We start from the raw sequence: 22,832 nt of genomic DNA, 5'->3' as shown, positions 1-22,832 counted from the left end.
CCCGTGCCTGCGGACATTTCAACATTTTAGTAAACAGGCGGGAATATTTCCACTTGGCCTGCCATTGTCAGCACTACGTATACGTGATGGGGCCCACATTAGCCAGGCCATAAACTAACATTCTATAATGCGTTTAACTCCAGGACAATGCAAGTCCTAACCCCATCAGCAAGAAACCAACAAATTTCTGCAGCATACGCACAAAAACCCGAAACGAAGCAACAAATATCCCACAGCCTGTAAACGATTTCAAGGCAACTCATGTGTATGTGGGAGGTTTTGGCTAGCAAACAAGATAAAACTTTTGATTTATCGTTGACACGAACGCCAAGAACAGAAGGAACAAGCAGGACAAGAAGACCAGAGTCACTAGGACCTGGGTCCTGCGGAATTTTTCGGTCAGTGGGAGGCAATTGGAAGCTAACTTAGAACACAAATGCGTGCGCCGATAACCAAAGGCAGCTTCTGCACAAAAAAAAAATGTTTTTTTCCTGAATTACAATTAAGTAAAGGGGGTTTTTCAATTCTCTTTTATCTTACTTGAAAAAATGCCTAAAATACAGGCTTCTAGACCAGAAACCCCCCTTAAGCAAAGCAATTTTTGCACAGACATATAAACATAAATAATTATAGAAGAAAAAATTATAGATGTCAATACAATTATTTAAATGTATAAAAATACAATTTAGCAGAGTAAATAAAAACAAGAGCTCTGGAATACAAGTTAAGCACACACATTTGGCGAAAAATGTGTAAAGAAAATATTAAAATTTGCCCCATTTAGCTCTCAGTGTACCTGCATCGAAGGCAATTACCCTGGCAGGAAAAAAGGCATCCAGGGGGCAGAGGCAGTGCGTAGGCGGCAGTGTCAAGTGTGTGTCACGACACGCGCCGACAAATTTGTGGCCTCCCACCCAAAAAGCGGCAAGCAAGCATAAACTCTCCAGCTTCTGCCACAGCAGCCAGGCAAATGAGTCGGGTTCCGGGGGATGGAATATGGAATTTGGAATACGGAGTACAAGAGGCACAGACAACAATGGGCAGCTGAATGGTCAACTTGCTTGCCGGTCACTCGCATAACATCGCCAAAACAATTTGCCCCAAACCAGAAGCAGACTTCTGAAAGCAAAGTTACGCCAAATTTGTTTGCTTTGCCAGCCTTAATTTCCACAAATATTTGTTCGGTCGCTTTTTTCTGTTTGCTCACTTTTGGGAAGCCTGAACTTGAAAAAAATGAATAGAAAATATTTGTACTGTTCAAATGACAGTGCGTGGAAAAAAAATCTACAACTACAAGTGACATTTTTATGTCAATGAAATCGACACACAGAACAATATATATACATCATGGAAAAATAACGATCTTAAAAGCGAAGGTCGATTTAGCTGAATTTACATCATCGCTAGTTTAAATATATTTCTGCACTAAAAAAATTCCATTTATATAATCCCTTCAATATATATTTGCCTATTAAAAGGGCATTCCGAACTTATTCTCGCACGTGTTCACTTTATTGAAACTTGCTTTGATTTTGGTTTGTTATTGAAGAAAGATCACTAAAATTACTTTCTATTTATTTAAATTTTTTTATATATTTTTAATATATAATGAATATCATTATTGTAGAATTTATGTCATTGCTTTGAAAAACTTAAAATATGTCGATTTTTTAAATGAATACAAATGCCTTTATTACTTTTGGTGAACTTTGGGGTATCACTGAAACATGCATGAATCTGGTGTTATTAACTGAGAAAGTGGGGTGACTTCGAATTCCAAAAAAGAGGACATCATATTTTTTCAACGTGTACGAACTGATAGTGTCAGATAGGCTGGGACACCCCGCCGTCGACTGGTGCGGAATAAATTTGAGAGGCATGACATCACTTCAGTCGACTGACTGGGTTCCAATTGAGCTCGAGTACGTGTTATAGATGCTGACGTAGCCGCTGGCGCCTGCGCCCAATGCAAATCTCGCAGTTTATTTGGTCGATGACGTTGTCATCCAATTCGAAATGCACATATGTATATACGAGTGCAGAGTGGTTGGAAAATATCGGAATTGCGGGTACGTGCGGCGATTCAAAGGCGAACTTGGAGCGATTGCCGCGTCTGATATTTATGAGGACATGGGGCATGCCGAGAGCTTTTGGCTGAGTTATGTCATATCTTTTGGGGTAGGACCCAAACATGCACACGCCAAGCAGGTAGAAATGATTGATAGGTGGGTCTGTGGGATTCGAACTGCAGTCCAGTTGATTTGTGATGAGTTCTGATGAATTGCCTTTGGCTCTCGTACGGGTCCATATAACTCAGAATTTAATTTATGACTTCAGGTAAATCTGAAATGAAATTCGGGTTAAACTTATAATAGTGCTTCTACGCAGACACAAAAGTTTTCTCCCTTTGCTGCTTCATTAAGTGGCAAAGTCCAACCGGAAAGAATCCATTTAAAATTTATCTAAACTCATTAAAAAAGTTTATTTTCGGCGTCGAAACTGTAAATTAATTTCAACTTGGCCCGCAGCGGTACAAAAAACAGAGACCAAACTTTAAATGCACTCGAATTCAATTGAAAAGTGCGGCCTCATGGCTATGCACTGCGTATACTTGATATCGCGCATACGTCGCATGGGACTAGTGTTGCTGCGTTGCTCTGCAGTGGTGCCAGCGTCCTGTCAAAGCAGCCAGCACATAACAGACACAATGACTTGTCAGCAAATGAGTGACTTTCACTTTTCCCGTTTGTAAGTGAAGGGTATATAAAAGAATACACAGGAAAAACAAAAAGAAGTTTTAAATTAAAAAAAAACATAATTTTGAAGTTAACGTTTTAAGTCAAGTTTGATCTATATAATATAAGATCTTTATTAAATCCTCCTCTAAAATGGATTATTATGGTTTGATTTCATAAAAAAAAGGATTAAAATGTTCCAGAGACTGCATTAAATAACTTTTTTTTGCCTTAAACTATTAGAAGAAAATACCTCTATTTTATATATACTTTAGTTAATTTGTTAAAAAAGTATTCATTCATAAACCTTAAGACATTAAACGTTATTTTGTCCCGTGTAAGTTAAGCTCAGCATTGAGATGTGTATCAGTGGACAGCTCGGAAATTCCAAGAGGACAAAGTTGCCAGCTGACGATGGCAAAGACCCTCAGTTGAGGGCAGAATAAAGAATGAAAACTTCAGTCAAAAGGCATGACAGATGCGAGATAGCGGCTCCAGTCCCAGCCACAGCCACTACGTGTTGGCTCTTCACCGACAGATTCCGCACAGTCGAACCATGAAAGTGCTGGCAATTGCACAGGTAGAAATGTGGCCAAAATGGTGGAAATGGCAATGGAATGGCAGCTGTGACAACGTTTCTCGGCTACTTTTCGCTGCAATCGAGGGAGATGGTGCAGCGAGTGATTGGCTTGCATCTGGCAGAGATGCGTATACATTTTTTTGGCCGTCCACGATTTTGCACATTTAACCCGTAGACGAGCAATGAAAAGCTGCAGTGCAATTTATAGCCATCATTTACACCCGGTTTTCACTGAATCTGAAATGTTTCGCGTGGCGCGCTCTGCGATTGCATTTAAATCAATGAAATGCGCATAAATTAATTAGGCCAGAGCGAATCAAACGAAAAGAAACCCATTTGTTGTATTTATAAATGTTTAACTTCCTATGGCTACAAATTAACCGCACAAAAACATTTACCTTTAATTAAGCCACAAACTGGTATTTAGCCAGCAATTTGCTATCGATTTAAAGTGTTTGTTTACTTCGCAGAGCGAACGAAATCTATGCAAATTCGTTGATCAACTTAATTATGCCAAGAACGGGTTGATTCCCGTAATTGATTACGACATCTGCTGGCCAGGAACTCCCCCAACATACATACATAGATATGACAGGGCCAAGATTAATGCCACCAATTTGTCCACTTCCCAGCCGCATGCCGATCTCTAAGCCGCTGTTTAGTATTTTTAATTTATTTGGCAGTCGTTCGCATTGAACCCGACATGAAGAGGTTAAGTCCAAAAGATGTTTCTGCCATTGACGCAGCCATTCAACTTTTGCTTTTAACTCGAATTCGTTTGGCTATTTGATTGATGGCTGGCGAGTTTGCGAGTGGGTGATGATCTGCTCAAGAGATCTCAATTATTACCAATTCGCTCGGTTCGGGGCTCTTCAATTTTCAGCGCTGTTTTTGATGCGATTCTAATAGCGACTAAATTACATATCATATATCATCGCATAGGCATAATAACTTCGTGGAAGTTCATAATTTATGCTAATTTTCGTGTAGCACCGATACAGCACCTCATAAATGTAAATTCGGTTCCCGAACAGAGGAAGCCCCCTTGAAAAGCAATCACACGCCCCTTGCTCATTTATCAACATCTTGGATGGGGGGCACACGTGTGATTTAAATACGTTTCCCATTCTCATTGCGATTGTCTTAGGTATCTAAAATTCGGGTCTTAAAACCCAAAGTGCTGATGAGCTTATCTCTAGCCTCCAATGGACAAGGTTACGAAAAAGGGTAGGATTAGTTCTACAGGCAGATTCTGCTATTACAAAAAATAATAATAAGACACAAATTTTTATACTTTTTGGGTCTAAGCTGCCGCCTGATTGATTCTCCTGTCTTTTGTTTTTTAACGTTTTTGTTTTTAAGTTTAATTCCCCGAAACTTGTTGATACGACCCAATTAAAATCACATTTTCAGCTGCGTGGATGAAGTAATGCTCAAATTTAAATTATTTCAGGCCCGCCCAAGTTCAAGATCAAGGCCTTCCGATTTCCCCTTCATCATTTTCCGCGACATTTGAATGTCGTCTAGGCTCCCACAGCCAACTGCATCCGAAGTGGGTCATAAATCAGTCAAATTCCGCCCACTCTCAGACGTTTTCCCTGCGCCTACTTGTGTGTGGGTGCCGTCTCTCTTTTTATTAGCCACTTAAACGAATGTCGAGTTGTAATAATGTTGACAACATCGTGGATCGGCGGTGTCTTGAAGGTCCAACTGCCGGGAACTCTCGTGTCATCGCGTCATCGGGTCGAGCAAACAAACCAGAAAACAAGTAAACAAACCGCCTGCAGAGACAGCAATTACAGCCACTGAACCTTTCCAAGATCAGCACGCAGAGAAAATTATGAATCATCTCATCTATTAGGATTTCATTACTAATATTATAGGATCAATCAAAAAATGTACCTAATTATGGTAACTGCTATAGATCATTATATTATTATTACGATTGGGATTTATTTAAAAACAATATATATATTTTTCCAAGACTGTTAGTTCAAATATATTATAAAAACTAAAATGTTTGGCAACCAATTATAATGTATTAAACGTTTTATTTACAAAGCATTTGGCCAATCTTAATAAAAATTTGATCTTTTAAAATGTATTTAGTTGAGATAAAAGTTTTTAATATCTAATATATTTATTATATATTATTGGAAGCCTGTCTAATTCTAATAAGTTATCCAAAAGCTGAACTTAAGCTATTAGAAGAGAGCCATTAGGAGAATCGCCCTCTTAAAGTTAGGAAATCATACTTGTAATTTAATAAAATCTTCTGCTTGGAAATGATCAATTTCGAATAGATCTCAATAATATTTTTTCCGTGTAGCGGGGCCATAATGAATGTCAAGTCGTCACCGGTGAGGAATTCGTTGTCGATTGCCGTTGGCCAAGAAAAGCCAAGAGGCACAAGCCAACAATGGCTGGGAGCCAAGACAAAACCAGGTAACTCCGGCCTGTCTGGCGAAGCTGTCAAGCCAGTTGGCCGGCGTGTGTTTACTTCTTTAACTCTTTTCTTTCCCCCCCTTAATTTGTTTGCTTTCGTGGGCATGAATTATTTTACAGGAATTATATATGATTAGCCGTGCGCATACGTGTGCACTGGTCTTTGGGGGAAATGAAAGGGGAGGCGATGAATTAGCCGCACGCTCGAATGGCTCAATTAAAATGACACAATCAAGCCCACAATTTGCTGAGAGAGTGCAATTGAAACAGGTAATTTCATCGCTAAAAGCTTTAAATGATAGATCATTTAATTAAGTTGGCTGGAATGTCAAAGGTGAAAGACGTGTTACGGTCGAACTTGCAGGTTAGGCCAAACTTTTAATTAAAATTGGGTTTATCGTTAAATCTTCTTTACTTTCACTTTTGAATCAGGTTCAAAGCGAACTAAGATTTTTTCTAAGCCCAGTTTTTATCAGAGCTACAAATCTACGCATATATGAGGAATTTTTTACAACTTTAATTTAATTTTCTAAAACGATTAACTTTTAAATTATGGAGTTTTACGGCTTTGCGGAGTTTTATTGATAAGCAAAACTAAACTTATCTTTTTTTAATTAGGCATACATTTTTAATTGCAACTTAGTTAAATTCTGCAAAATTTCTATAAAGATAAAATTGTTTTACAAATATAAACGCAAGTTAACTAGACTCGTTTATCAAACCAAATTGTGCTGTCAATTAATAATGGAAAGAATTAAAGATTTATTGCCTAAAATGAAAACATTTTGTTTAAAAACATTTTCATTTATTTTTCGGCAAAAGTGGATTGCTTTTAGAAAATCATATTCAACTTTTCGAGCTTCTCATCTGACTCAACAGAACCAAATTTTTTAAGCTGCATCCAAGACCCTTAAGTTGCAGTTGGGCTAAGAATAACCCATCACAAACCCTCTAAAACAGTTAGCGGACTAACCCGCGGCATTTCAAGTCATTTATATGCGAAAAGTGGGTCACTGCAGCCGGCACACACACCATTCACACACTCCGAGTCTGAGGCACTTGGTGTGTCAACAAATTGAAAATAGAATGCAATAACAAGCCTCGGTGGCGGTGGCAGCTACAGTGACGGCTTTTGACCAGGTTGTCTGCCACTTGACGAGGTGGTTAAAGTTATGAAAGTGTTAATTGAAACGTCACACAATGAGCGGCCAAATGAGCTACTCGTTGATGGGACACTGACTAACCGAGAGATGACCAGTTTCGTGGATAAAGCTGCTTATGAATGGGGGCCAATAAATAAAATAAATCTCTTCGAATATATTCCCGTCGGCTCAATTTGTCTTGGCCAGTGTGGAGGCGTTTGTGTGTCCATCCATCAACGGAAACACTTGTTAGAGGCTCCTCCGCCGGAATATATTTGCATAAAACAAACATTTGCTGAAATAAAATTATGATAAGCAGACGAGTTGAGAGATTAACGAATGTTCATCGTTTGTTTACGTTTTATTCCCCTTTTCTTGCAGCCCGTCGTCGCTTGAGCGATGTAAAAAGTGGCCAGAACGAGCAAAACAGAGCAAAACCAGAGATTCATCTTAGCCGGGAAAAACAGGAATAAAACCGCGCATCATCATCATCGTCCAGCAAGTAGCAGGCATCAAAATGAGTGGCAGCCATAAAATGTGGTGCTGTCAAGTATTTATCTTAGCTTTATGTGAGTGGTTGCACATGCAGTTGCCGCGTTGATTTACTGAATATCTTTTTACGCCTTTAGTTGCTCACACAATTCCGGCGGAGTTCCATTCCAGCGCTGCCGGAATTAGCTTCGATGGCCCCTCGCCGGGCCAAAGTCCGGATGCAGTTGCTCCAACTCCCAGACCAAAACGTCGCGTATACGCCATGTGTCCGCCGCAGTTCCAGCGCGTGGGCACCGATTGCTACTCCCTGGTGGACCAGCGCAGCAGCTGGCTGGAGGCGCACTTCTTCTGCAAGGACAAGAACGCCAATCTGACGGAGCCGGGCAAACATGCCGACCGCAAACTGAGGCAGTTCCTTCAGAAACACGATGCGCAGTCAGGTGGTGAGTTAATCGTTTTAAGTTACATTTAAATGAGTTTTAATCAAAGATAAACTCATAAATATTATATTTCCTGTCCTGTTCCTCCCCTGAATAGAAAAAGACCCCATCTGGCTGGGTGCCACCTATGATCATCACAACCACCGATGGCAGTGGAGCATGAGCGGCCGCAACCTGTCCACCGACTCCTTCACACACACCGATCCCACGTAAGTTGATCTTCTCAATGCTCTTTCCTTTCTGCCTTTATTTCCGTAGATTAACTACAACGCTTAAGCAACAATTCTAGCTATGTGCAACTTATCTCCAACAGCCAACCGCAGGACAATAACTGCGCCATCTACGATCCGAATCTCAAGTACCGCTGGTCGGCGCGTCCCTGCTCGGATAAGTTACGCTTCAGTCTGCCAGCACAAGATGCCCAAGGTGAGCGGACCAAATCGCTACAAGATCTACAACCGCTGGAACGCCACCTACCCGAACGAGCAGGCCAACGAGGTGGTCCTGGAGATCCTTGAACCGCGTGAGAACGATCGCAGGTAAATTGAGTCTAAGGGGTGGCATCTCCGGGCAACAGCTTGTTGTCCGGCGAGTCATCATCCTCCCTTTCCTCCTCCCCTGCTGCTGCTGCTTTCCCTGCTGCGGCTTCTTCTTCTGCCAGGAACTCATCCCATTTCGAGAGGCGTTCATGGGCCTCCACAGCTGATTCATCAATTCTATAAGTGGATAAGTGGTCAAAAGAGTCAGCAATTGATCTCGATTAGAAAGTTTTTCTAAGCTTACTTATATTTGGTCTTGCCATCCCAGGACTCGGCACTTAACTGTCGCTGGCCAAAATAGCGTCCCTGCATCATTTGGATGACCTGGTCGGCTTCCTCCGGCGACGACATGTTGATCTGGGCAACGCCTTCAGGATGCCGCTGGAATGGAATATAAGATACATGCTGATTTTGAAAGAAACCATCAGAGTACTTACGTCATAGATGACCACTTTGCGGACCATCCCGCACTTGCTGCACTCTTCACGCAGATTGTTTTGGTACTCCAAGATGAGTTCCACCTCCTTTTCGAAGAGTTCCGGGGTGAAAAGGTTCTTAATGATGACTGTTTTCTCATTCTTTGAGCGCTCGCCACGCATTTTGTCTGGCCGCCAGTCGAATAATCTAATGGAAAATAATGATCTCTATAGGTTGAAGCCCCAATTCGGTTGCCGGATCACTCACTTTTCCTTCATCTTTTGCAATTTCTCCTTGTCCTTCTTCTTTCGCTTGGGCTTCAGGGCGGGATTGTACTCCCCACGCATTTGGAACTGTGCTCTCTGCACCCGAATCTTGTGGCCCCGCAAGTTATACTCGTCCAGGATTTTAAGCGCCAGATTGACACTTTCCACCTGAAAGCGGAAATAAGTAACTAATTATGGTGTTTCCTTTTCTTTTAGATACCACCGCCGTGTTAAGGCCGAGGGCAGTGACGAGGAGATGATCATTCCCAACCGCCGCCGCAACAACAATCGTCGCAACAACCAGAGGAATCGCCCGAACCAGAATCAGCATCCCAACGATGTGAACTACCCATCACAGCAGCGCCAGAGGAATCGTCCCCGTGCCTCTACTACAACTACAGTAGCTCCCCCGGCACTTCTATCCAGTAGTCCATCCAATGACGTCCTCGCTTCCGCACCAACGCCCCAGCAGATGACCCAGTACGATCGCAAGTTGCAACGCCAGCGGGAAAGGGAGCGTCGTCGCCAGGCGCGCCGCCAGGAACGCCAGAAACTGGCCCGTGAGCAGAAGCGCGAGAAACAACGCCGCCAAAGGGAAGAGCGCCAGCGAGTGCAGCGCTTGCAGCAGGAGGAACTGCAACGCCGGCAGCAGGAGCAGGTCTCACACGATGACCCCAAGCCCCAGGAGCTCGACGAACTGCGTCGTCGTTCTGAGGAGGATCAGAATAGGCGGCTAAGGGAGGAGCAGGAAAAGAAGCTGAGGGAGGAGCAGGACAAGGCGCAACGGGCTGAGCTGGTCAAGAAACAACGGGCCGAGCAGGATGAGAAGAACCAAAGGGAGCTGGAAAGGATCAGGCAAGAGGAGGAGGAACACCAGGAGCAGCAAAACCGCGAACAGAAGGCCAAGCAGCAGCGCGAGCAACAGGAACAGGGAGTACCAGCAGCAAAAGCGGGACCGGGAACTGGAGCTACTGAAGCAACGCCAGGCGGAGGCAGAGCGCCAACGTGCCGCCGATGAGGAGGCGGAGAAGCTGCGCCAGGAGCGCATCCAGAAACAGCGCGAACTGGAGGCGGAACAGCGACGGGAACGCGAGGAGCAGCGACGCAAGCAGCGCGAGGAGCAGGAGGAACTGGATCGCCGGAACCACGAGAAGCGCTTGGCAGAGGAGCAGCGACTGCGCGAGGAGTACGAGGCGAAGCTGAAGCAGGCCAACACGGAGCGGGAGAAGCAACTGGCCGAGGCGCACGAGGCCAAGCGACGTGAAGAGCTGGCGCTGCAGGAGCAGCTGGAGAAACAGGAGGCCGAACGCCTGGAGCAGGTGCGACTCAAGCAGCAGGAGGAGGAGAAGCGCGAGGAATTGCAGCGTTTGGAGGAAACGCGCCGCTTTGAGCAAAAGGAGCTGCAGCGCCTGCACGAGGACAACCTGCGGCGCGAGGAGCTGCAGCGCCAGCGCGAGCGGGAAATAGCACAGCGGGAGGCCGCCGAGAAGAAGCTGGCCGAGGAGGAGGAAACGCTGAACAAGGAGGTGCTCGAAGAGGAACGGGCGCGGAAGGAGCGCCTGGAGCAAGAGATGCGTGAGGCGGAGGAGGTGCGCAAGGCCGAGGAGGCGAAAAAGAAGGCTGCCGACGAGGCCAAGGCCGCCGAGCAGAAGCGCCGCCTGGAGAAGGCCAAGGAGCTGGCCGACGCCGAGGTCCAGGCCAAGATGGAGGAGAAGCGCCGCCTCTATGTCAGCCGCATTGCGGCGTTGAGTCCCGAGGACCAGCAGAAGTTCATCGAGATGCGCAAGCGACGCAAGCTGCTCAAGGAGAGGAAGGAGCGCGAACAGAAGGCGAAGGAACTGAAGCGGATACAGCAGGCCATGCGGTTGGGTGATGATGAGTAGAAGTCCCGAGTATCGAGACGACGCGATTCACCCTTCCCCAACTAACCAATACTAACCGAGACATATCGATCTAAATTGGTTCCACATACGCACCGTTGCCCAGTCGATCCCTTTTCGATTGTTTTCTTTGTGCTTTAACTAATATACAGAAAAAGGAAAAAAAAAAAAAACACAGAAAGAACACGCAAAAGTATTATTTACCAGAATGAGAGAAGGGGAATCAAATTTCAATTGCATTTCGATCGAGCAGGAAACCCAATCTCCAGGCACTTCGCTAGCTCTATTAGTACTGTACAGTAAAGATATACTATATATAGGTCTAGGATATAGACACACCACAGCACACCACACACACCACACACACACACACACACCCACAGCAAACAGGACACAGAACACAGAACACACATGGCCACCAGTCACGCATGTTTCCTTAATAACCGAACTAGAAGTTAGCTATCAATTTTAAAGCCAATAAACCCAACACACGCAAATCACGAGCATTTTTAAACTCAAGCACAGAACCACGAGAATATTATAGTGAAGAAAACGTAAGATTGAGTGGAAAACTCCTTTGGGTCAGAGTCCCAGTCAAACTCCCCGCACTTGTTTGCCTATGGTGTCCTCTAATCGGGCATAGCGAAGCAATAACTTACTAATAATCTTTTGATAACATCATCGGATGGTCCTCACCGACCATTCACTAACTTCTTAGGTTACAAACTATACTTTACAAAGATGTATGTAATTACTAAAGTATGTTTAAATGTAAATTTTTATGTATTTTTTAATACCTCAAACGCGAAAAGCAAGAAAAAAAAAATGGAAAACCCCAAGGGCAACTTTCAGTACGTTTTGTTTCGTTTAAAATGGAAATTGAAAGCTGGCAAGGACGGGTATGAAATCGAAAGGAAAAGCAATTTTATAGCCAAGTAAATGCATTTTAATAGTAAACTAACCAATTTTAAATATTATTACAATACACACGAATAAGTGAAAAGCGAATAAAACAAAATAGTCAGCGAAACGTAAGCAAAGAAATCATTAAAGCGGAAAGCAGAACACAAATGAAATACGAAAACATATGATATAAAATTACGATATAATATTTATGCAAGATAAATTCTAGTTAAGGCGCAAACAAAGTAAAATAATGAATAAAGTTTGAAAAAACACAAAACCAATAAGTGGAATCTGTAGTTTTTAATGGCCACTCACCTTGATGTAATCGCAAAGACCATCGCCCTTGATCTGACCATCTTTCTCGGCGTACAGTTTCAGTTTGAACTTCTGGGTCTGCGGATCCCTCATGACCATGCCACACTTGCCCATCAGGTCGGCAAACTCATCCATGGTGATGTCCAGCGGCAAATTGGAGACATACACCTTGGTGTTCTGCGACGGATCCATTTCGAACCATTCTAAATGGAAATGTTTAATACTAGGCTTGTTATGGAAGGAAATCCTACTCACTTGGTGGCTCCTGCACCTTCCGCTTGCCAGTGGGAGCTGCCGTGGCTGCCGTACTATCCTTGGCCATTGCCTCCTCTGCCTCAGCCGTCATCCGCTTCAGTTCCTCCTCCTTTCTCTTGGCCTCGGCCGCCTCCTTCTCAGCCTTCTCCTTCTCCCCCGCCGATGTGTTGTCAATGAAGCCGTAGTTCATTTGGTAGCGGGCCATGAAGTCATCATCGATCTTGGGAAACCAAGCACTCTTGGCGGCATCCCAAAAGAACTCGGCTCCGTCTTTGTCCGTGTAAGTACGCTCGCCCTGCTCGTCCACTCCGTAGACGCCCTCCTTGCCGGGATTCGGTTGCTTGGGCATCCACTTCTTCTGCTCATCATCCCACTTGTAGTGCTCCGTTTCGGTTTCCTGTTTCTTGGGAAGCCACTGCTGGGTCTTGGGACACCATTTGTAGTGCTCGTTCTCGTAGAGATCCCCAGCACTGGCTGCCTCGTCGGCGCTCAGGGGTTGCCAATTGTTTTGTGTGGTGCACCACCTGTATTTCTGCTTGGTGCTGGGATCCGTATAGATGGCCCCACCATCCGCTGCATAGGTCATGTGCTCCTCGTAGGCGGCAAAGTCCTGCGATGGTGCTTTCTCCGTCTCACCTGGCTCACTATCCGATTGGATTTCACCTTCTGCGAGCTTGGTCTCAACTTCTGGGGATGAAATGCTGCCGGAGATTGGCTCTGCTGCTTCGTCCTCTTCAACTTTCTCCTTGCTTTCCTTGGCTATTTCCTCCGTTTCGGGTTGCTCCACCTGCTCCGATTTACTTTCACCCTCATCGCTCATTTTGGGTTCTGTAATTAAAGCAAGTCGAGAAGTAGACTACATTTAGTTTCTTCCTTTTCTTTACTGGTGCGTGGGCGTGGCAGTCGACTAATTCCCAGCTAATTTCATATTTTTTTCCCAGGACAGCAAATAATCACCACGTGAAACAACAAAAGTAAATTGCAGGAACGTGCTTCATATCGCTTGACATTGAAGCATTCGGCGGAAAGTGCAGGGTGAGAATGAATGTGGGAGAGCATTCCGAGAAGCCAACGGGAAAATAACAAGTTTTCCTTTTTGCACCTTTAGCCCGGCGAGGTAAACAATTTACACAATGATTGCCATTTTTCCCCCCAACACGTGTGTGTGTGAGTGTGTGTGTGTGAGTTTGTGTGTGTGAGTGTGGGTCAAGCTTTGAGGCGGGCAATAAAATGAAATGAAAAGAAAATCGCACGCCACTTTCTGGGCGGTCCAAGAAAAGACCAACACAAATCCCCAGAAAATACAAACACAAAAGAAAAAGGACGTCGCTTACCACCGCTCTGAAGGTCAACTAATTTCGTTTTATTTTCGGGACAGGGAACCGCGCTTCTTTCTTCCTTCCCGAATCGATTGCTTTGAACTGGTTAACAGCAGGTTCAATCAACCTTTGGCCCGGTGACTACAACTCGGAAGCCAAATAGATTTGTCAGCCTATTGACACATCGCTTGAGAGTTCCGGCAGCTGACCCGCGGGTTTTTGACCGGCTCCCTTTACGTCATCCCTAACATCTTAGGCCAATCGAAGAGGGTTCAATGGACTCGCGGCTAATTGTCACAACTTAAGACCACTAAAAATAGGCGCAAAAAGCGCCGAGGGCGCGAGTTCAACGCTCAACGAGCAGTGGGCAGCATTTCCATTTCCCTGCACTCGCACAAGATTCGCCTCTTGCCAAGTCAGCGGATGGGGGCGGAACCGCCAGGGGAATAGCAAGTCGGGGGGGGGAATACCTTGGCGAACTGGCACATGCAACAGACCATGCCCACTCCGCAGCCCGGAAAAGCAGCAAAAGGGCGGGGAGCACGGGCAATTGCAGTTTGCAGGCCAAACAACTTTGTTAGGGGATTCATAAATTACATAGACATTCGAGTACCTACATACTCGAAAGGCGCACGGCTTCCACATGAACAAGGCGAAGTGCTGGCATATAATATGCAAAGTTTAGACCCTAAACTGGGGCTACACATTGCCTTGCAAAATAGAATACAGAGCCCAATGAAAGAAACGGAGAAACATACGCCAACAGTACGGATTCTTTAAAAGGAACGAGTGTAAATTTAATTTGTATTTTCCTAAAGAAAGCTAAGTAAGAATAACTGGTAAGGTTAGGTGAACTGCGTAATAAGTTAACCCACAAATTTACTTATTTAAACCATTCTAATCTCAAAGGTTAAGTGAAACAAAATCATTTTTTTATTTACGTTACTTTTTTGCAACTTAGACAAACTACCATCTCATTTTATTTTAATCAACAAAGCTTTACAGCAGAAGCTAAATTTTATTAGGATGCATGTTTAATTTATTTGAACGAATGGTAAGATCGCCTTAAGGATATTTCATGTATCTATTAAGGCAGAAAGAGTGGAAATGACGCGGTTTTGGTTTGGTTTAAAAGACTCTCACTGTAAAAATAAAATAAGGACATACCATTCTGGATTGGAAAATGCAATGTCAGGTAACTATTCTCTATTTCTCTGGACACCTTTGGCCTTTCCCAGTCGTCTGGCAAACGCACTTATTGCATAACTAAGTAGGAGAACCAAATGAAACCTTCTTCGGATGCCGTCAGGAATCAATTAATTGACGCAAATTGTCTGCGAAAGTCTGCAAATGTGGGCCAGTCCACAGCTAGTTGGCCATGTTTTATGACGGCGCCTTTGAGGTCATAAAAACGTTAGCCAATTTCGGCTAAGCGGACGCCTCCCTCCGAAACCGAAAGAAAAGCTGACCAAAACGAATTAATTAACTTCTTAGAAATGTCGCGAATTCGCAGGACACTCGTCCTGCCCAAATGTCAACAGGTCGGGGAAGCGGGGTGTTATACGAACCCGGGACGTATGCGCAACGAAAGGGAAATCAACGCCCCAGTCACATATATAATAATGTTATTTTTAACGTGGCTCGTATTCCGAGAGATTTGCAAACATTACTCACAAATGCCATAAATAACAAAAAGAGAGGGGGGTGAACCGATACTCCTAGCCAAAAAACCCGAATTCCCATACTCGCTCTTTGGCGCACGGAATAACTTAACTCGGGAAAACGGACGGAGTAGGGTGACTCACTCTTTTAGTGGAGAAAACTCACTCACTCACATTTCCATAGCACACTTATGCGGGCCGGCTCAAATGCCCCAATATTGATGGCCCATTTGTGGGAGTGCGAGTGAGCTAGTGAGCTAGTGAGCTAGTGAGCTACTGGCTAGTGGCTAGTGGCCAGCCAGTTAGCCTGCTAGACTGCTAGACTGCTAGCCCTAGTCCTGGCTGACCAGTACGCGTTGAATCGTCCGACTGACCGCAAGTGCCGGCCAGAATAGCCACGGCAGTATCCGCCTCGGGAATTGGGAGCACGAAACTCCAAATGGCTTTGTTGTGTACAAATATGTGCGCCTAGGGGCAACCCATAAACATTTGAAATGCAGCCGGCGAAAAATATGCAAGACTCACTGATACTAAAATCAATAAAAATCTAGCAAAACCCACCTAAAGTTAGGAACGCAAAAGTGACAATTTCATCATGGACATTCCCAGCAGCGGAGCCATATTCACCCTGGGCAAATCCCATCTGGCGGAGAATACCCAGAGTTATTTCTACATCAAAAACGATCCTGTGAAGCGCCTGATATCCGGTCCAAACCAGAGCGCTGTCATTTGTGGTAACTACGCGACCCCAAATCCTTTGGCTGGTCAAGCAATGCAACCCCTGGTCAAGTGGTCAAGTCAAAATCTATTGGCGCTCGGTGGTCGGTTGCATGTTGACTGCAGTTTTCTTTAAATAATAATAAGCTGAACGCCCCGGGCACTTTCACTTTCCTGTTGGCCCAGTCTTTGCAATGGCCAAGTTATCTGTGAGTCTTGCGGGGTCTATTGAATTACTAAACTACAACAGGATGAGGTTTACTGCATGGGCGTTTTAAATATTTCATCCGCCCAATCCGTATCGAACTTGATTACTGCCTGTGCTTTTCCTTAGAACCTTGCACTGTGAAGGAAACATACCCATTTCTAGGTAATATTGTAATTAAAAGTACCAAAATTAAAATAGATTTCTTTGAATACGAAAAATATCAATTCGAACTAACCCTATAAATAATATATACCATTTGTAATTGTTCAGCTACATTTCAATTACATTTTGATATTTTTAAATTAGTTTTTTAATTAATTAGAAGCGAATCAATCATTATTTAAAGCGTTTTTTTCCAATGTAATAAATTTGTCCCACATTTAAGCCGCATTACATAAGCTTTTAATCCACGGACAGACTGAGAAGAGCTGACCAAGCACTTCGAATCACGGCAACTTCGACAACTAATGGGGTCAGACGCGGCGTTAAAATACCTGAAATATGGAGCAAACTCACGAAGTAATCCACCCAAAACCGAAACAAAACTGAAACTAAAACCGAAGCTAACGTAATTGAGGCGTTAACTTCTGCGGGGGAGCAGTTAAATAGTTGAAACGTTTGGGGGATTGAGGGATTTTCGGATTGGCCCACACTGGCACACTTTCTCAATCAATAAAAGTCAAGAAAAGGGAAACAACCCTCCTGCCAAACATAATAAAACAAAACAAAACAAACAAAACAAAAGCCAGCGGCAGCAGGTGAAAGCCAAAGCAAATGTCAAACCGCTCTTATCAATTACAGAATCTGGCCGACTATTTGTTTGGGGCGAGAACCACTACGGGCAGCTCGGGATTGGTGGCCATGGAGGAGCCTCCGGCAAGAAGGGCGGCGGCCACAACAGCAATGTGGACATTGTCACCAAACCCACCTGCGTGAAGGCCTTGAAAAACACTGGGATTAAAGATATGCGACGCCGCTTTTGGGAACCACTGGGCCGTGATGCTGACACGTGAGTGAATCAACAAATATGTTGAAAGTTGGTTAGCTTCAACAATCTGTCACCAAAGAAATTGGCCCAAGAGAAAGTTTCAGTTAGGGGAAAAAGTTAGTGAATGGTAGCAATTTGGTAATTGTTCTGCAGTTAATTCTGCCTATATTATTTTGTAATTTTATTGGACTAAAAAAAAAAGAACCTTATAAAACGTTATTAAAATTTAAACAATTCGGGTTTTAAAAACAATGAGTTTAAATTCAAAACATAAGTTACACTTTTCTGTATGATAAAAATAGAGTTATGTTAAAAATAGAGTTATATATTAAAAAAAAAATAATTTTAAATACTTTTATGTAACATATGTATTCTGTAAAGGTATGCACAAAAATTGTACTAGAAAGTACATATTAAGTTGAAACTCGTTATGTTAAAACCAAACGGAAAATAATCGTTTTTAAGCAGATAAATATTTTTATACTTGTGTCACATTAAAAAAAGAACCTTATAAAACGTTATTAAAATTTAAACAATTCGGGTTTTAAAAACAATGAGTTTAAATTCAAAACATAAGTTACACTTTTCTGTATGATAAAAATAGAGTTATGTTAAAAATAGAGTTATATATTAAAAAAAAAATAATTTTAAATACTTTTATGTAACATATGTATTCTGTAAAGGTATGCACAAAAATTGTACTAGAAAGTACATATTAAGTTGAAACTCGTTATGTTAAAACCAAACGGAAAATAATCGTTTTTAAGCAGATAAATATTTTTATACTTGTGTCACATTAAAAAAGAACCTTATAAAACGTTATTAAAATTTAAACAATTCGGGTTTTAAAAACAATGAGTTTAAATTCAAAACATAAGTTACACTTTTCTGTATGATAAAAATAGAGTTATGTTAAAAATAGAGTTATATATTAAAAAAAAAATAATTTTAAATACTTTTATGTAACATATGTATTCTGTAAAGGTATGCACAAAAATTGTACTAGAAAGTACATATTAAGTTGAAACTCGTTATGTTAAAACCAAACGGAAAATAATCGTTTTTAAGCAGATAAATATTTTTATACTTGTGTCACATTAAAAAAAGAACCTTATAAAACGTTATTAAAATTTAAACAATTCGGGTTTTAAAAACAATGAGTTTAAATTCAAAACATAAGTTACACTTTTCTGTATGATAAAAATAGAGTTATGTTAAAAATAGAGTTATATATTAAAAAAAAAATAATTTTAAATACTTTTATGTAACATATGTATTCTGTAAAGGTATGCACAAAAATTGTACTAGAAAGTACATATTAAGTTGAAACTCGTTATGTTAAAACCAAACGGAAAATAATCGTTTTTAAGCAGATAAATATTTTTATACTTGTGTCACATTAAAAAAGAACCTTATAAAACGTTATTAAAATTTAAACAATTCGGGTTTTAAAAACAATGAGTTTAAATTCAAAACATAAGTTACACTTTTCTGTATGATAAAAATAGAGTTATGTTAAAAATAGAGTTATATATTAAAAAAAAATAATTTTAAATACTTTTATGTAACATATGTATTCTGTAAAGGTATGCACAAAAATTGTACTAGAAAGTACATATTAAGTTGAAACTCGTTATGTTTAAACCAAACGGAAAATAATCGTTTTTAAGCAGATAAATATTTTTATACTTGTGTCACATTAAAAAAAGCAAAATAAATTCTATCTCATTAACAGACTCCAACGAGATCTTTTTCACGGGTCGCAACATCTTTCCCGAGGACACCCATGTGGCCCAGCACTTCACCAGCGCCCAAGTGGAACAGCAGCAGTGTGCCATCATCCGGAAGCCGTTTCGGCTGGAGGAGTTTGACGATTACCTGTCCAAGAGCGAGGAGACGGACAACTTTATGGCCATCCAAGCGGGCAACGAGCATTTTGCCGTGCTGACCAGTGAGTAGTCAAAAATAAAAAATCACTATAGGCTAATTAACCTTACTGTTTCACGATCAAAAGGTACTGGTCGCTTGATTGGCTGCGGTTCAAATGCCCAACAGCAGCTGGGGGAACTGGAGGCGGACTACGACGGTCATCCAGTGGAGATTCGTCTGGATGCACCGGTGCAACAATTTGCCTGCGGCCCCGAGTCCACCCTTGTGCTGACCGCCAGCGGGAACCTCTTCCTCACCGGCCACCTCAATGAGTTCGTCTTTCCGCGCTTCACCGAGCTGCAGAAGAACCTGCCGCCCACCGAGGCCATTATCTTCATGCACATCTCCAAGACCAGCGAAGTGTACATCGTCACCAATGCAGGCAGCATCTACCGCAGCTTCGAGTCGGTGCGAAACAAGAGCCTGGTATTCCAGCGCTTCTACGACTATGACAGCGAGGAGAACGGACCCATCTGGAAGCTTCTCAAGGGGTTCTCCTTCTACGCGGTGCTCAGCAAGGCCAACAAGTTCTTCACTACGTTCTCGGAGAGCGGCCATCACTTGAAGACCTTCCGCGAGATCTCCAAGTTTAAGAATCTCCGGCTGTTGGACATCGCCGTGGGTGATCAACACGTTCTGGTGCAGGGCATCCCGCGATCCTCGATATCGTCCGCTTCTGTGGTTGGTTCAGCTGAGCCGAATCGTTACATGAGCCGTAGTTTCGTCCTGCAACCGCCGGATGCAAATGGAAATGGGGCTCAGGGCAGAAGTCATAGTGGCAAAAGTCTCACCAAACAACAAGGGGTCGAGGAGTCGGAGGACCGATCTATTGCGGCCACTGTGGGCGGATTGACAGCTGCAGCAGGGGCCGGAACAGCTGCTGCCATGGAGGCGGTGAAACATTTAACCAATGGTGAGCAAGCAGAAAAGAAAGAAGATAAAACTGAACACAATGATGTGAATGCAAATATTGAAGGTGGCGATCCTTTGAATATGGAACTTAAAGAGGTAAATGGCAATGAAGAAAATAATATGATTCCAAGCAGCCCTTCTAAAGAGGAATTCAATCAAGTAGAACATAAAGCTATGCAATCTCTTCAAACTTCAACTAACAAACAGGAGATGGAAGCTCCTTTAAGTCAGGTTGAGAACGACATGGAGGATCATGCAAATACTGCTTTTGCCAGTGATGCTATGAAAACAATGGGTGATTACAAAGAGACAGAGCCCACGGCCCCTGTGGAATCCCCTATAAAACCATCGGAATTCCAAGGAACAACCAATAAATCTAGTTGCCTCCCCAGTAAAATCGGCAAACACACGTGCAAGAGCCAAAGAATCTTCATCAAAATCAAACACATCCCCAGAAAAACCCTTGGATTCAATGCAAAAGCTACCAACTCCCCCTACACATACACCTACACCTCCCAAATCTCCAACAGAATCTCTAAGATCCGAGAAATCCATGCAATCTATGCAGTCATCAAACGCCCAAGAGAAAATGCCTGGCAGCCAGGAAAAACTGCTGCGTCCAAGGACTCCGTACCCGGAAAGCAGTGATTCCAGCACACCACAAACGATTAAGAAGACACCCATACGAAACTTCTCATACGAGGCGGCAATGGATCATGACCATCTGGAAAGGACCTCCCCCGAGTTAGTGTCCAGCCTGGAAACGGTTGACGAGGTGCCGGCGGCCACCATCAAGTGAACACGCCCACACCGCCCACGGAAGAGGACGAGCAGCTGGCTGTGGAGATAACCGACAACGAAGGATTCGAAGGACAGCAGCAAAGGTGGTCAGCGAGATACGCTTCATCAACAATGGCGTTGATGTCACAGCCAAGGTGGAAGAACAAATGCCGGACACACCACTCGAGAGTTCTGTTGAGGATTTGGAATCGGATGGGGAGCAAATGCTGCAGCATGTGGAGCAACAGGTGGACAAAATCGTGACGCATACCGAAGAGACTGCGGCAAAAGTCGGCGATGAAGCGCTGGATGCCATGGACTCCACGCGTAACTCTATTCAAACGGCCGTAAGGAATGCTGCCCATGGGGCGCGAGATGCCATGGAAGCTGCCGGCGAGCGAATGGCCACAGGAGCTCGAGGAGCTGTGGAGGCCGTGGGCGGTGCAGTGGGAGCAGCGGGTAAAGGCGCCCAGCGCATGGCCAGCGATGCCATGCACGCTGTGGAGCAGGCTGGCAGTAATGCGGTCAAGGCAGCCTCGGACACAAAGGATTCCATGGGCAGGGCCATGGACTCGGTGACCAACAAGATTTCCAGTGAAGTACTGGGCGCCAAGGAGAATATATCGTCGTTGTTTCAGATAAAAGCAGCCAGGGAGATGGATCCGCCAAGCTCGCCGGTGTCCACACCTCGCGGTGAGGACGATTTGTCCTCCAAAGAGGGGGCACCCAAAACGACTACCACTTTCGGGTTCCAACGAGGAGGATGAGCGGACGACCGCATCCGTGAACTCAAACCACAATTCCGCAGGACATGGCAACGGTAATGGCAACATTTTTGAGCCTAGCAATCCCTTCGAGGATCCCCTGGATGCGGTGGTCGAGCGCAGCAAGAAGGCGATGCAGGAGGACATCCGGGCCATGCAAATGAGGGCCAATTCAGCATGTCCAAGCGGTGGCTCAGCAAAAGGAGGAGGACGCCAAAGGATTTGTGCAGCAGGTGATGGACAGGCTCTCGTGCCGCAACGAAAAGGCGGTCAGGATTGAAGGTACATATTAATGGTTATGGGATACAAGTAATCTAAGTCAGAGACTCACCTATGTCCTTTTTTCCCTGCAAAACAGATGAAGTGCGTCCGCCGGCTGCGATTCACAACAAGAACACAAACAAAGTGAACAGCGAGCTGAGCTTAACCAATGGACAGGCACATGGCGAGCAGTCGTCGCGGGTCTGCACGATTTTATAAAACTTGCACCAACGCCAGCACTTTTCTAAGCAATTGCATTTGGTCTTGAAGTACAATTTAATGAAAATAAAGCAACGAATTGCCATAAAAGTTCTGCACCGGGCAGTGTGACCGTACTGGGGCGGGAAAAAATTACTGACCACGTTCACGGGTGAATGGCACTAGTTGAACCAGTTTATTTACGTAGTGATGGTCTATTCGATGTCACGATAAGTCACTGTCAAGCCTAACTAGTGATATAAAGACTAGTTGTTCGATATTGATTGTAATTAAAGGTAAGAAAAATAAAAATATTAATGATGTAGTGCAAGTTCAGTAATACGTTTTTTGGTCAATAAATACTTTGAAACAAAGATTACAATATTTATTTTAAACCTTCAAATGGAATACTACCACAAACTATTTATTAAAAAGAACTATTATTTAAAAGTTGCGAGCAGTTCTTGCATATATTTAATCTTAATTTATAAAACATTTAAAAATAAATTAAAACAATTTTCTTAACAAGTAACGACCGCCGATCGTGACTTCGCCACACTCGTGACCAGTAACAGGTCCCCCAAAATATCGCCCATCCCCAATTTGCACTAGTTCATTCGCGTCTATTTTGTACGCGAAACAGTAAAAAAAGAAAAGAAATATTTGTACTATTTTTCTAACGT

The 22,832-nt window shown here is 43.4% G+C and overlaps 3 protein-coding genes across 4 annotated transcripts in view; 2 read left to right on the top strand and 1 right to left on the bottom strand.

The window, feature by feature from the left end:
• Positions 1 to 12,126, top strand: part of LOC128258684 (trichohyalin) — a 47,103-nt gene extending 34,977 nt beyond the window's left edge. The window contains 7 exon segments of the mRNA XM_052990478.1: positions 7,284 to 7,471; positions 7,532 to 7,837; positions 7,932 to 8,043; positions 8,148 to 8,235; positions 8,237 to 8,373; positions 9,273 to 9,984; positions 9,986 to 12,126. Of these exon segments, the coding sequence (XP_052846438.1) occupies positions 7,420 to 7,471; positions 7,532 to 7,837; positions 7,932 to 8,043; positions 8,148 to 8,235; positions 8,237 to 8,373; positions 9,273 to 9,984; positions 9,986 to 10,939 (2,361 nt within the window). The 5' untranslated portion in view covers positions 7,284 to 7,419 and the 3' untranslated portion in view covers positions 10,940 to 12,126.
• On the bottom strand, positions 8,368 to 22,293 carry LOC128258686 (HIV Tat-specific factor 1). Of its 2 annotated transcripts, none has more exons than XM_052990481.1 (7): positions 22,254 to 22,293; positions 12,413 to 13,240; positions 12,158 to 12,360; positions 9,058 to 9,224; positions 8,811 to 8,997; positions 8,618 to 8,754; positions 8,368 to 8,550 (listed from the first exon to the last, which is right to left on the bottom strand). In XM_052990481.1, exons 2-7 carry the CDS (start codon positions 13,230 to 13,232, stop codon positions 8,385 to 8,387), a joined length of 1,680 nt encoding a protein of 559 aa, XP_052846441.1. In that variant the 5' UTR covers positions 13,233 to 13,240; positions 22,254 to 22,293; the 3' UTR covers positions 8,368 to 8,384. The 2 variants fall into 2 exon arrangements, with proteins under 2 accessions (XP_052846441.1, XP_052846440.1); XM_052990480.1 differs by lacking the exon at positions 22,254 to 22,293 and adding an exon at positions 22,022 to 22,161.
• Positions 15,523 to 22,196, top strand: LOC128258683 (uncharacterized). The gene is given in 12 exon segments (XM_052990476.1): positions 15,523 to 16,126; positions 17,119 to 17,261; positions 17,263 to 17,326; positions 19,041 to 19,256; positions 19,320 to 20,500; positions 20,502 to 20,937; positions 20,940 to 20,998; positions 21,000 to 21,026; positions 21,028 to 21,672; positions 21,674 to 21,865; positions 21,867 to 21,972; positions 22,049 to 22,196. Coding segments are annotated over 12 exon segments (3,330 nt in total). The 5' UTR covers positions 15,523 to 15,987; the 3' UTR covers positions 22,171 to 22,196.
• Positions 22,294 to 22,832: the final 539 nt, after the last annotated feature.

Source organism: Drosophila gunungcola, assembly GCF_025200985.1.
Source record: "Drosophila gunungcola strain Sukarami chromosome 3L unlocalized genomic scaffold, Dgunungcola_SK_2 000003F, whole genome shotgun sequence".
NCBI classification, from domain to species: Eukaryota; Metazoa; Arthropoda; class Insecta; order Diptera; family Drosophilidae; genus Drosophila; species Drosophila gunungcola.
The sequence above is the reverse complement of the archived record's forward strand: the minus strand, read 5'-3'. Positions and strand labels throughout refer to the sequence as shown.